This window comes from Grus americana, chromosome 1 (genome assembly GCF_028858705.1).
Source record: "Grus americana isolate bGruAme1 chromosome 1, bGruAme1.mat, whole genome shotgun sequence".
Classification (NCBI taxonomy): domain Eukaryota; kingdom Metazoa; phylum Chordata; class Aves; order Gruiformes; family Gruidae; genus Grus; species Grus americana.
In genome coordinates, this window is record NC_072852.1 from 70,092,098 (window position 1) to 70,106,131 (window position 14,034).

At 41.8% G+C, this 14,034-nt stretch overlaps 1 protein-coding gene across 2 annotated transcripts in view; it reads left to right on the forward strand.

The window, feature by feature from the left end:
• BCL2L13 (BCL2 like 13) overlaps window positions 1-14,034 on the forward strand; it is a 46,474-nt gene that overhangs the window by 470 nt on the left and 31,970 nt on the right. The window contains exons 1-2 of one of the 2 annotated variants that reach the window (XM_054821807.1): window positions 136-505; window positions 6,146-6,335. In XM_054821807.1, coding sequence (XP_054677782.1) covers window positions 6,215-6,335 — 121 coding nt within the window. In that variant the 5' untranslated portion in view covers window positions 136-505; window positions 6,146-6,214. Of the gene's footprint in view, window positions 1-135; window positions 506-6,145; window positions 6,336-14,034 lie in introns of those variants that run through there. The other variant, XM_054821798.1, reaches the window with a different exon arrangement.

Below are 14,034 nucleotides of genomic sequence, written 5' to 3' on the forward strand. Positions count from 1 at the left end.
GGCGTGGCCACGCCCCTCGGTGGCCGTTGGCGCCCCACCCGCCCCCGCTGTGACTGCGGCTGAAGGACGCGTCCCTCCGTCCTGCCGCGCCCGGGGCAGCCCCGAGGGCCGGCGGTGGCAGTGGTGCCCCCAGCGTGTCCCTGGGCTGCGGGACCGGTGCCGCCCTGGAGCGGGTGGCCGGGCCCCGCCCCGCGGTGTGGGAGTAAGGGGCTGCGCCCCCTCCGTCCCCTGACAGTTCCTGAAGGGCGGCGGCAAGGAGAGCCGGCGGCTCCTCCGCTGCGGGGGCTGCGGCCTGCCTGCCCGCACCTGCCGCTGTAGCGCATAGGCTGTGACTCCCGCGCGGACCCCGCCGGCTGACTCATCCCAGCTTTTTTGCTCCTTGCCGTTTCTGCCCAGATATTTATATCTCATTCATCGCCGTAGTAACTGAGTAGCTTACGCTGCACTCTCGCAGGCTGCTCGTCCGCTCCGGCTCTGCGTTTGTCTGGTGCTGTTGAAACTTAGGGTGAGCGCAGGGCTTCTGCCCTACCTATCTGGCCTCTTGTTCACTGTCAAATCCAAATAGCGCTTGGCAAATTAAAAAAGAAAGTGAATGAAAGTTTGTTAATGAAAGCTGGGTTTGTCATAATTTAATATTGTGGTAAGATTGTTTAAAGCTAGAAAATATTAAGAATCTTTCCAGTAGATAATTCATGCAGTTTTTGGTTTTATTCCTAAAAGAAAAATCAAACCGCTTGCCTAGAATGCTCGCTTAATTACATTTCCCTCTAAGGTCAACTAAAACCACTGCCTAGATAAATGACTGTCTTAATTTCCAGTATTTCTATCCATTGAGTGCCACTAGAGGATCAGTAATGGATGCAGTATTGATTAATTTCCAGTAGGAATTGACATATTTGAACTCAGTTCTCAGTTTATTAAAAACAATCTCGTAGTCATACCATCATATATTGTTGGAAAAGTACTCTGAAGAATATATCTTCCATCGTGATCAGGTGCTTTGGAAAGTCTTACCTGTTACATGAAGTGTTTTCAGAGACAAACTGCTGCAAGGTTAAACTAGTCCACACATGCAAGTCTCATCCAAAATCCCCACACAAGCCTTCCGGTAAGGTTGCAGAGCGCTTGAATATTTTCCATTTTGTTGATATAGGGTGTGGTTTTGTAGACCTGCAACTCCTTGAGATTTGGTACATTTGGATAAAGAGCACCATACGGATGTAAGGCTGTAGATTAGAGTGAAGTGAGTGGTTACCTGTTGCAGAGATTGATACCAGGTGGATGACCCAAACCCATGAATATATCAGTGGCACGCTGCCCTAAAAATGATTTGAACTCCAGTGCTACCATTTTGTTTCCTCCCTAAATCTCTCTGTCCGTGCTTGGGTGAGCACTTGCTGACTGAGACCATGTGTGCTTGGAAATCATCCTCCAGCAGCAGGAAGTATTCCGCTAGAGCAGCGGTCTGGGATGATTAAGTTTGTAGCTGGTAAGTGAGGCTTGGTAAACTGGACTGTAGCTGGCATCTGCATCCAGCCCTAGATTGACTCTGTTTTCAAGTGGGACTTAACTACAGTGTTATTTGTAAAAAGAAGGTAGTCTGTGACTGTGCTATTGTTTCTGGACCTGTGTTTTTATTCCATTAGAAATCAGTAGCAATATTGATCACCTACTGTTTTGTTTATAAACATGCAGCAAAATACTTAGTAAGGCTACAGCTCTAAATGCAAAAGGCAAGTCTCTGACCTGCAACAATCAAATAGATACGCAGTAGATCTTGGTGGCAGCTGGTGAACTGTTCTTATGGGCAGCATCATAACGCTGTTGTATTTTGTCTTTTGAATGATGCACGGTAAACGCAGCTTGATGCACGCTAGGACTTTGCAGGTGAGGACTGAAACATAGCAGAGCCTCATCGCGAGGGGATTATATTCACTGTATTCGTTGGTAGACTTGCATTGCCCGTTATCTAATGTATAATTCTTCTGTGGATTACAATGTGACAGATTGCATGAGGAAATGTCAGTCTGGCTGGAACTCCTGTTCTCAGGTCGGTTGAGCAGCTCAGCCCACATGAAACAAGTGACAGCAGGGTTGGAGGAGTAACAAGCGAAGTAAGCTTCAACAGGTGTAGCTTTTTATTCTTCCAACAGTGCAGGAATTGAGAAGGGTGAAATTTTTTTGTAGGGAGTAATTGGTAATAATTTTGATCTCTTTAGCTTTTTAAGACACAGTATGCTTGCAGTGAATCTCTTACACCAGAAGTAACCTTTTTGCCCTTGCTTTGAGGCTTATGTAGTCTGTATCAAATGCCTTGTTTCCTCTGCTCCATTACATCTCCCATACAAGCCTTTGTCTTAGTCTTTTAAAATTCCATTTTGCTTCTGTAGCAGAAAGCTCTCCTTCCTCTGATCTGGTCTCTCAAGCTGCGTGTCCTCTTTCAATCCCACTCATTCCTGAAAAATGGCCTTTTCTGAGATATTTACAGTATCTGAGTCAATATTTCTCTATTTCTTTTTGTAAACAAAAGCAGTAATTCACAATTCAAAATGAGTAATTCAGTTACTGTGTTGTGGGCTTTTCTCAAAGGAAGACCAATGATTCTGAAGTGCTTTTCCAGTCTGACATTCTTCTATGTGGAGCTGAAGATATTTCTTCCATTCAAGTTCTTAAATGTACCTTCTCGTTTCGGTGTAAAACTACCTCTCAGAATATATCAACCAAAATGATGAATTTTTTTCATCCAAAGCTTTTTTCCTTCATTCTTTTCCCAGGGAAACATTAACCACTATTTAAATAAGCTGTGGTCTCATTTTCTTTCTCTTTTTTTTTTTTCCCTCCTCCCTCCAGAGGTGCTGAGCTAAGCATGCTGAAATTTTCGTGGATTAGGCCTCACTGTTGCATATGGATCAACACGCTTGTTTTGCTTGACTGTTTTTTTCTTTCATTTTTTGTGTTGATTTGGAATTATGTTTTGAACAATAATCTTTTTTATATATTCAGACTTGTTCTTTGATCCACAGTGTAGTGTCTGAATGTCTCTGGACGATCTGTCAGACCGATTCTTTTAGGACAGATCAGTTCAGGTTGTCTGGAGGGGCTCCCGTTCACTGTGTAGGCATTGCGAGAAGTATGTTGTTTTCAGGACTGTGGATCTCTACTGAACAAACTGGAACTGAAACATGCTGGGGAGCTTTTGCTTTTTGGTGAATGTCATCTTTCACACCTGGAGTGTGAAGATACGATGTAGTGATGGCATCTAGTGATCTGGTCTGAAGAGTAGATCTATTGTTAAAGGATCCTACAGTCTTCTGAGCAGTTATTTTTTCCCGGTCTCCCTGTGGAAGTGGCTGAAGGGTAACTGTGTGTTGTGCAAAAACTGCGCTTGTCCTCTGCTATAATTCCTTACGTTTCTGAAGCATGGTATGTTGCCTGTAGAACACTGGGCTGGAAGAGACAACTTAAATGTAGGATTTAAGTTGATGTTGATCAAAAGTTTCAACATTGGTTCTTTCCTATATAAATCACTACTTCAAGCCATAGCAAAGACTCAACTGAATCTTTCTAGTAAAGGATTTCAAGCATTTTGAAATACGTGGCAAGAGTGTAGTCTTCATGAAAGAGTCCTCCTCTGCTGTCAATACTGAATGAGTTTCAGAAACTACAGTTGCTAAAGATTAAAGAAGGAACGCTTAGCCAATTTTACACCAGCTCTTTTCCTTTTGCAGCTTTTAGTTTGACAGATAAATTTTTCTTTGCCAAGCTACCTACTCAAACGGTAACCATGCCACAGCACAGTTATAGTTCTGTTTATCCTCAGTAACCAGTTCTACTGCTATTAATCTGAATTCCTTTCCAGGCAGGAGGAGGGTTAGAAATTAGCCCAGACATCTTGCATAGCTAGACAAGTCAATGCTTTTCTTTTGCTTGCTCTGTTTATTATTATTATATTTAATCTTGAGGCTTCATTTGCAGATTGTGCTTTGGTTTGGTTCTCTCTGTTAGTCTCAAGGCATTTCCAGCATAATTGGGAACGCTGTTGAGATGTTCCCACTTCTGTTCCCTGTATATAGCATTTTTCTCATTCTGACTGCTTTAAACTTGGTTTAATTTTTCTTCTAAATGTAACTGGAGTCTCACACTAGTAAATTGTCTAGCTCCTTCAGTATCTGTTAAGTAGCTGTTCTGCATGTTTTTTGCATGCTTTTCATTTAGACATCCATTCTGATGGCTACTACTTGTTTGGGAATGACTCTTTGAAGTGATGGAGAACTCAATTTTGAGACTTTATCTTAAAGCCCTAAATATTATTATTTGATTCATCAAGTTGATAGCACGTTGGAAGTAGTTAGAATGGTCTGTTTTGGAAGGGACATTAAAGATCATCTAGTTCCAACCCCCCTGCCATGGGCAGGGACACCCTCCACTAGACCAGGTTGCCCAAAGCCCCATCCAGCCTGGCCTTGAACACTTCCAGGGATGGGGCATCCACAGCCTCTCTGGGCAACCTGTTCCAGTGCCTCACCACCCTCACAGTGAAGAATTACTTCCTAATAACTAGTCTAAATCCACCCTCTTTTAGCTTAAAGCTGTTAGCCCTTGTCCTATCACTATATGCCCTTGCAAAAAGTCCCTCTCCAGCTTTCCTGTAGGCCCCTTCAGGTACTGGAAGGCTGCTATAAGGTCTCCCCGGAGCCTTCTTTTCTCCAGGCCGAACAATCCCATCTCTCTCAGCCTGTCCTCATAGGAGAGGTGCTCCAGCCCTCTGATCATCTTCATGGCCCTCCTCTGGACTCGCTCCAACAGCTCAATGTCTGTCTTGTACTGGGAACCCCAGAGCTGGATGCAGTGCTCCAGGTGGGGTCTCATGAGAGCGGAGTAGAGGGGCAGGATCACCTCCCTCGACCTGCAGGTCAGACTTCTTTTGATGCACCCCAGGATACAGTTGGCTTTCTGGGCTGCAAGCACGCATTGCCTGCTCATGTTGAGCTTCTTGTCCACCAAGACCCTCAAGTCCTTCTCCTCAGGGCTGCTCTCAATCGATTCTCTGCCCAGCCTGTAGTTGTGCTTGAGATTGCACTGATCCATGTGCAGGACATTACTCTTGGCCTTGTTGAACTTGAGGTTCACATGGGCCCACCTCTCAAACCTGTCCAGGTCCCCCTGGATGGCATCCATTCCCTCCAGTGTGTCGACCACACCACACAGCTTGGTGTCATCGGCAAACTTGCTGAGGGTGCATTCGATCCCATTGTTCGTTATCCAGACTGTTCCTAATATAAAGAGCTAAAACATGTTGATTAATCTGAAACATCCTTTCAATCTGTTCTATGGCTTTTCCCCCACTTCTGTGTTGTTTTCTGACTTTTTTTTTTTTACCTTGTCCTTTATGGCTGTTTTTAATTCCTCTCTACCTTAGTTTTTCTTGCTCTTTTTATTTGGATGTTTGAAAAAAGTGACAAAATGATTAGAGTTTTACAGGGAATTCTTTGGCCAGATGTTGTCGTTAGGTATGGATTTCTGTTTTATAAGTATTAATGTCTGGGTGAGAAATCCAAGACACACAACCATCTGTTCTTCCAATGCCTGCAATGAATGTGGAATTTCCTCTGTTGACCATATGTTTTCCATTGCTGTTGGAATAGTAAAATGAATTTGAGGCACTTGTGGTCAGTTTTTCTGCATTAAAATTTTTTAGAGAATCTGGGAAAGCAAAGAATTGGGAAAGTACTCACTGGAGCTTAGGGGAGGAGTGGCTCCTCAGAACCTGTATTTTTACCTCCAGTTGTAGTTAACTGAGTCTTCAGAATCCCTCAAAAACTCTTTGCATGAATACATGTGTGTTTTTGTGTGTGGTCAAGGTGAGAGGCATTAGGAGGCGGACACATGGTGAGGAACTGTTCAGTTTGCTTTAATGTGACAGTATGTGCACCAAGCAGTAGTGAGAAATGCCACTGCTGGCGGCAGGCAGGCAGGGCCTTGGACTAGGGGGCAGCTGGTTTCGCTCTGCACGTTCTTATTAAAATAAGAATGCATAGGATATCAGGGCAAAACCCTGGATATTACTTTACGATTGTTACATAATTCCTTGTTATGTATGAGTTCATGACCTATTGCAGCAAAACAATCTATTCTTTCCTTACAGTCTTCCTCAGTTACCCAGAGAAAACCCTACGTGCCCCATAAGAGCACTGCCGCATCGCAAGCCAACCCGATGGCGTCCTCTACTGCTGTGCCTGTAGGATTTCACTATGAAACAAAATACGTAGTTCTCAGCTACTTGGGACTTTTATCACAAGAGAAGCCGCAGGAGCATCCTCCTCCTTCAACTCAAGGTAATATTTGCATATTCATCTGTACCCGTTTACATGTGCAACTGTATGCAATTAGTTCTTCAACTCTTTGTGCGTGGATGCAGACTGTTAGCCTGATGTTCAGTGTAATGCATCTCTTATTTTATTCATTTAAAATAATGGGAAGAGATGATGATCAAGTAAAAGCTGTTTGTATTTAGATTACTGTTTTAATTTGAGCTATGCCAGGGCTGATTGGTGTTTATGAAGTAAATAAGTGGTTTTAGTAGCTGTCTAAAGGTTAGGAGGGATGAATGTATATTATCTTCACTGAGCCATCTTGAGAATTTGAGCCTGTGCTTGCTTTTTTTGGGAGGCAGGTGGAAGTAAGCAGGGATGAGGTGGTGTTTACTGGCATAAACTCTAAGCGATGACTTGAGCAATCTGATGTGCTAAATAGTTTTGCCCTATTCTGTTAACGCTTCTGTTGTTGTCAGTCAGTGGTAGTGCGGAGATGTGAGGCTTAGCATGGCCTATGCTGCATTTATTCATTTATTTTTAAGACGTCAAGGACTGCGTGGAGTCAGAGTCTTCCAGAAGACGTTCATGCATATGGGAGGTTAAATAAGTAAATAGGAGGCAGAATAAAAGAAGTTTGATAGATTGTGTTTCACATAAACCTAGGTTATAAAACTTCCTTTATTTTGTGGTAGCGTGCACTTAAACAATGGCATTTGTCAAGATTGTTTTGGTGGCTTGTTAGCTCTTAATGAGTTTCAGTCACTACTAGTTCCTGTGATTCAGAACTTATTTTGATGAAAGCCGTATTAAAAACAAAACAAAACAAAAGACAGACTTCAGAATCTTTTTTTTCTTGAACAAGCACTTAAGAATGCATACTCTGTCATTTACTGAACTCACCTGTCATGAAATGAGAAATTCCTGAAAAGATAGCATCAAACATGACAGAAGTAATTTTATCAGTTTGCCACTAAAGCATATAGCATATGCTGGTTATATATCATTTATAAAATTGAATTTATTTAACATCTTTGTTGGCGACATGGACAGTGGGATCGAGCGCACCCTCAGCAAGTTTGCCGATGACACCAAGCTGTGTGGTGTGATCGACACACTGGAGGGAATGGATGCCATCCAGGGGGACCTGGACAGGTTTGAGAGGTGGGCCCATGCGAACCATGTGAAGTTCAACAAGGCCAAGTGCAAGGTCCTGCACGTGGGTTGGCACAATTTCAAGCACAACTACAGGCTGGGTGAGGAATGGATTGAAATCAGCCCTGAGGAGAAGGACTTGAGGGTCTTGGTGGACAAGAAGCTCAACATGAGCTGGCAATGTGCGCTTGCAGCCCAGAAAGCCAACTGTATCCTGGGGTGCATCAAAAGAAGTCTGACCTGCAGGTTGAGGGAGGTGATCCTGCCCCTCTACTCCGCTCTCATGAGACCCGACCTGGAGTACTGCATCCAGCTCTGGGGTTCCCAGTACAGGAGAGACATGGAGCTGTTGGAGAGAGTCCAGAGGAGGGCCACGAAGCTGATCAGAGGGCTGGAGCACCTCTCCTATGAGGACAGGCTGAGAGAGTTGGGATTGTTCAGCCTGGAGAAGAGAAGGCTCTGGGGAGATCTAATTGTGGCTTACCAGTACCTGAAGGGGCCTACAGGAAAGATGGTGAGGGACTGTTTATCAGGGAGTGTAGTGACAGGACAAGGGGTAATGGCCTTAAGCTGAAGGAGGGTCGATTTAAATTCATAGAATCATAGAATGGTTTGGGTTGGAAGGGAAAATTAGATGTTAGAAAGTTACAACTTTTTAAAAAAAGTTATAACTCTACTGTTAGAGTGGTGAGGCACTGGAACAGGTTGCCCAGAGAGGTTGTGGATGCCCCATCCCTGGAAGTGTTTAAGGCCAGGTTGGATGGGGCTTTGGGCAACCTGGTCTAGTGGAGGGTGTCCCTGCCCATGGCAGGGGGGTTGGAACTAGATGATCTTTGAGGTCCCTTTCAACCCAAACCATTCTATGAATCTATGATTCTATGATTATTACTGAAACCTCTAACAAATATTTGAATTAAAACTGAATAAAGAGGAAGCTACAAATGCTTAAATAAAAATGTAGTCAGTTAAGAGGACTTTCAAGCTCCTGAATAAAGATAACTGTTAAGTCTACTTTTCAGATATTATTTAGATATGTTAGCATGTGTGACAGCAGGGTGTAGTTGGATTTGCTATTAAAATACTCCAAAGCATTAATGTTTTTCAAATCTGTTCTTTCAGCCCTATTGCTCTAAACCTTCCCTTCTAAACAGGAAATTCTCCTGCATTTCCCCAACCCTCCCTCCCAAAACCAGACAGTGAATACAACTTCTCCTTCCCTGGTCATCTTTCACTGAAATTAGATCTCTTTTTCAGTGTTTTTACTGCTTTCTGATCAAAGGTTCTGGATAAAATAATTTTCCCTTACTTCTAATCTGCCATGTTATTTCTCATTCTGTTCTGTAATGCTTTGGATGGACTTCAGGCTCCTACTGAACTAAGGGCAAACACTTCATCCTTCTGGTTCAGGATTTGTTTCATTCTTTCCTAACTCACTTTTCCTGGTGCTTTTCTGCTTTCCGCACTTCCAACAGCTTTCCTTTGTCTGACAGTTACTTTATAAAAATCCTTTCTCCTATTTCTTTATAATTCTTTCTCCTATTTCTCTCGTTGCTTGTAACTGAGCAGTTGTTTCAACTGCACTCCCAGGGTATGTGTGGTAACAGCCCTGTGTTATTTTGAAGTACTGTATGCATCTTCTTTGAATATTAAGTAGGTTATATACGCAGTCTGTGTCTCCTTGTTGTCTAGCATGTGACTGATGCCTGCTTGCGGAGAGCTGTACCAAAGCACTCTGGTCTATAGGCTCTATGTTCTCCCCTAGGGAGGCAGCGAGAGAAGCAGCAGCCTGTAATGGGTATTACCTGCAGCGCCTAATGCACTGCTGGGAGGTAGCTGGGTGTTACAGTAACAAGTGTGGTCTGAGAAACCTGGTTGGAACAAAAGAGATGTGAAAGCCAGTAAATGAAAATGAAGAGTTGTTGTGTAGAATCCCATCACGAAGAGGAAACTTCTGGGTTTTTGTAAGGAAAACATGTGAGAGATAACAGGATGGCATTACATCGTGCTTGTCAGTGTGTTTTTTCAAGCAGCATCACGAACCATTGATACAATATCTTGACTGATCCTAACTTCTTTTCATTGATGGCTTTTGTGGTACTTTAAAATGCTGGTCAGTAGTCTTTCTACCCTCTGTGGTTGAACACCGTTGATTTATGAATTGAGAGGACTCTGATACAAAGTACCTGTCACTTAATCTTATTTTGCTTTAATTTGGTTACTGTGCTGACAGACCTTTCATGGGAAACAATTGAAACAATGAAGTTTGGCTTTTGCCTGTTTCTATTTTAGTTGCAGAACACTTCTCAATTTTATGTGTTTCATTCATATGAGGCATTGACTCTGGTATCTGGTACTTTCTCTTCATATATTTTTCTTAGATCCAAATAAGTCCTTACTCTTTGTCTGATTTCTGTATCATATTACAATATAAGGCGAGTATCCAGAAAGGCTGGCTTTGTCCTCACTGTGTTAACCTCCTTCATCTTCTTCGGTATGGGAGAGTGAGGGACTCCTCTAGAGGGCAGTTCAGAGCAGGACCCTGATTACATTCACCTTCTGTCACCCGCTGGAGGACCTTCTCCCTTTCCATCGCATGTATACAGAACATGGGGAAATAAGGCACGCTAGGTGTAGTTAGTATTTCTGTACTTCCCTTGAGACTCCTTCTACAGCAGTCTCCCATGTTTCAGTGAAGTTTCAACACTCCAGTTAAACCAGAGAATGTATCTGATAGGTCAAAATAACAACCAAAAAAGCCATCTTTCCCAAAAGGAGTTGTACTATTTTATCTCTGCTAGAACTGGTAGGAGAAATTGAATGCTTTTGTCCATTCCCCTCCCTTTCCTCCAGTGGTCATCTCCCCCAAACCTCTGCTTTCCTGCATTTTGTATCAGCAAGTTCTTTTACTCATGTATGTCTTTTTATTCAAAAAGATAAGAGCAAATCTTTAAGATATTTGTTAGATTTCATGTTAAAACATCTCATTTTTTGCAGACATAATATGCTTTACCAGATCGATGGTTTTCAGAGGGATTTTATTTAGTGAAAACTCAGACAAATTACACAGAAAATTACTTCACTGTATTTCCTTTTGGATCTCTTGGTTGGTCTTGATTTTGTTGCAAGAAAGATGGCTTCAATTACAAGAGCTAAAAACACTTCTGGCTTCAAGCAAAGAAGGCCGATCTAAGTCAACATCTGATTACTACTTTGAAAGCTTTATTTAGATAGTTTCTCTTCAGTGCAGGGACTGAAGAGAGGACCATCCGCAGTATTCCAGGCTCTTGAAGAAAAGCCAGTTTTATTGGACAAACCAATCTTTTAACATCACAGCTCTATAGTATTCTCTAGTTGATTTCAGGGTCTCCAGAGGAAAATCCAGCAAACGTAACGTGGCAGTAGTTTGAGAGATTGTTCCTATTACCGTTTTGGCAGAATAGTGATTCTGCATAGCACTCACTTCACTTTAAATAAAGCAAAGTCCTCTAGCAGTAAATTCTGTTAGTTTTGGTTGGTTTTCAGGTAGGTGAATAATACAGATTGCTTGGATAAATCCAATAAAACACACACCATAAGACACAATCTGTGTAAATTCATGTGGTTTGAGGCAACAGATGAGCACAATTATTTAAAATGTGTGGAAGCTCTCAGTTATCTGTTCATTAGATTCTGGAGAGATGCTTTAGTATTTTTTTCGGAACTCTTGTAATATCTATAACTACTGGTTCATACACAGGAAATAAATACCAAGTACTGGAAAACATTTCTACATTTTTCCCCTTGAAGTTCATGCTCATTATAGAAGTTTCCAGGTTGCTGCAGTTATTAGTACTACTTACTTTTTGAGTCAAAGTACTTTGTTTTTGTGATTCAATATATTTGTATTATAAATGCTTCTTTGTGTTTCATCAAAGGGTAACTTTTAGTGTATTTCTGTTTTTTAAATCTACATCCCCACGGTTTGACCCCATCCCATGAGCCTGTGGCTGTAACAAAGATTCTGAAGGAAAGTAGTTCTTCTGTGTTTTCCTTGACAGAATGAGAAATCTGAAATAATCCCTTAGCTCACATAGAGTCTGGAAGATTTATAACCAATGCTGCTACTGCATGGTGGCATAGATTACTCAAGAGGTGAACAAGGTTTTGACAGTTTTACAGGTTCCCTGAGGTGCATGCTATCCACAGTATTTTAATCGAATTATTGTGCACAGTGTTCTTTTGACCATTTATTATCTGGTTTGGGATTGCTGCATGAAGTGTTGTATATAGTCAGTGATCAAGGCATTTTAGTGGTTTCTAGAGAAATGGGGTTTAGAGAGAAATGGGGTTTACGTTTATTTGTTCACTTGCTTCAGTTAGAAGTGAATTCTGTCACATTTCAGGAAATACATGTACGGATAGGCAGAGATGGTCAGGTTTCATACATTGTGGGTAAGCTCAAGGCTCTTTAGTGGCCATCCCAAATCTACCAGTAGTACCTGTTTTATATGGTTTTGACCGTTGTGGGTTGGATACCTGTCATTGCAAGATTTTCTGTAATCAGGTGACACTTGGAGTGGCTGTTGCAGAGTATCTTGGTTTTCTTCATACTGCATCCCCATATCTTCACTTACTCTTCATAGTACCTACTATTGGTCTGTAGGAAATGAAGGAGTTTTTGAGGTGTTTTTTAGCTTAGATGAATAACTCATTCCTTAGAAACTTTTCTCTTAAGGCAAAACATGCCTACTTTGGCTGAAAGATCACAGGCTGAAAAGGTACACCTTGTAAGTCAGACCAATCCAGTTCGTGGTAACGAGGGAGTTATTTCCTGAACTGAGGCAAGGAAAGGGGAGGTTTGGGGGTATGACTTGGAGTAGAAAGAGGTGGTCCCTCCAAGAATGTGAATTCCCACTTAGGCATCCTTGCTGCCCACAAAAAAATTTGACTATTAGTTGGCAATGTCTTGTCTCTCTTTGGTTCTTAATATTTTGAACTTCTTTAGTTTCTTCTAAGCTGAGCCTTCTTATGGTTTATAAAGAGCTGCTTTTAAACATTTCTCAAATCAAGGGCTACATCTACGTATGGCAGTCTGTGTTCTGAAGTTTGCTGGGATAATGGATATACTTTTCATTAAAGGAAACATGAATATGCTTATAAAGAGATTTCTTATATTTTTGTCACTTCTCAGTGCTTGCAGAAATTTTAGATGCTTACTTATTCTCATTGTTTTAAAAAAGTCTGAGATGTTACATACTAGAATCATGCTGAAAGTAAATTTTGAAGTCAATATTGACTCTACAGAAGTAGAACTTGAAAACAGATGTTGTTAGATCAAACTTAGAAGCATGAAAGAAAAAAAAAGGGGGGACAGCAATCTGTGGCATCAAAGGCTTTCATTGACTATGCATTCACTTGAACTGAAGAGGCATAACACATTTTCAGTCTCTCCTTATAGTTGCTGTTGTCTCTTGTTAGCCATAGTTTGACACTAACACTGTAGAATCAGATGTGCAGGCTCTCTAGCTCTGATGAATGACTTCCCATCCCTCCTCCTCCTGGGATCTAACCTGAGAAACAGGTTAGTCTTGTAATGTTACTAAACTTCTGGAATGGCCTTATCGGTGCAGTTTTACTGAAGTATCACATTTGTTTAGTAGTCATAATACTGTCTGATTGTCAGTGATGCGGGGCTTGATGGACTTTTAGAATACATTTTCCCCTACTTTGCAGGTTACCTCCAAATACCTGAAAAACAAAATCTTAACAAGAACACGCACGTGCAAAAGGGAACATTTATTCCATGAATAAAAAGTAGAATACACTAGCTTCTTTGTGTAAGACCGTGTAACGGAGGTGTGTTTTGTCTTTGGGTTGGGAAGAGGCCTTTCAGAGTCAATTTACCAAAAGCCTGTAGTAGGCAAACCCAGGTTTTTTAGCATAGGAAAACATTCAGTGTTTATGGATCTTACAAGTACCACTTCTGATGTGACCATTTGTGTTGTTAAACAGTGAAAATATGTTCTCATCTACTAGAAGCTATTTTTACTGTTTTATTCTACCTATTTGCAACCTGACTTGGAAGTCATCTAAAGAAGGAAAAGATACCACTCTCTTAGGACCTTTGCTATTGGAATATGCTGTTCTCCAACATGGGGTGCAACTTTTGTTGGTAGCGGTCAACATACAGGAGATGCAGAAAGCTGAAGTCCATTGATAATTAGGGGAATAAACAGGGCAAAGTCACTGCTCTGGGAGGGGTAGGGTTTTGATGTTTTGCACAACTGAATAGTCAGGTGCTATTGGAATCAGCAGCTGCTGCAAAGTTGTGGGTGTTGCGAGATGGAAACCATTGACTGCAGCACTGATTATCTAAACAGCTTTTTTGTATGCTGGCAGCAATGGAATTTCTCTTCCTTCTGTTTTCCAGGTGACTTATTATCAAGTATGACAGCTTGTCATGTGTGATCATCATCACATTAGTCTCGTGAGAATGGGTGCTCTTCTGAATACCCTCATCCCTTCCATATACAGGGTGAAGCACAGGTTAAAAGAAGAGTTTGTACTTGCATATACTTGTTGCGCTTGA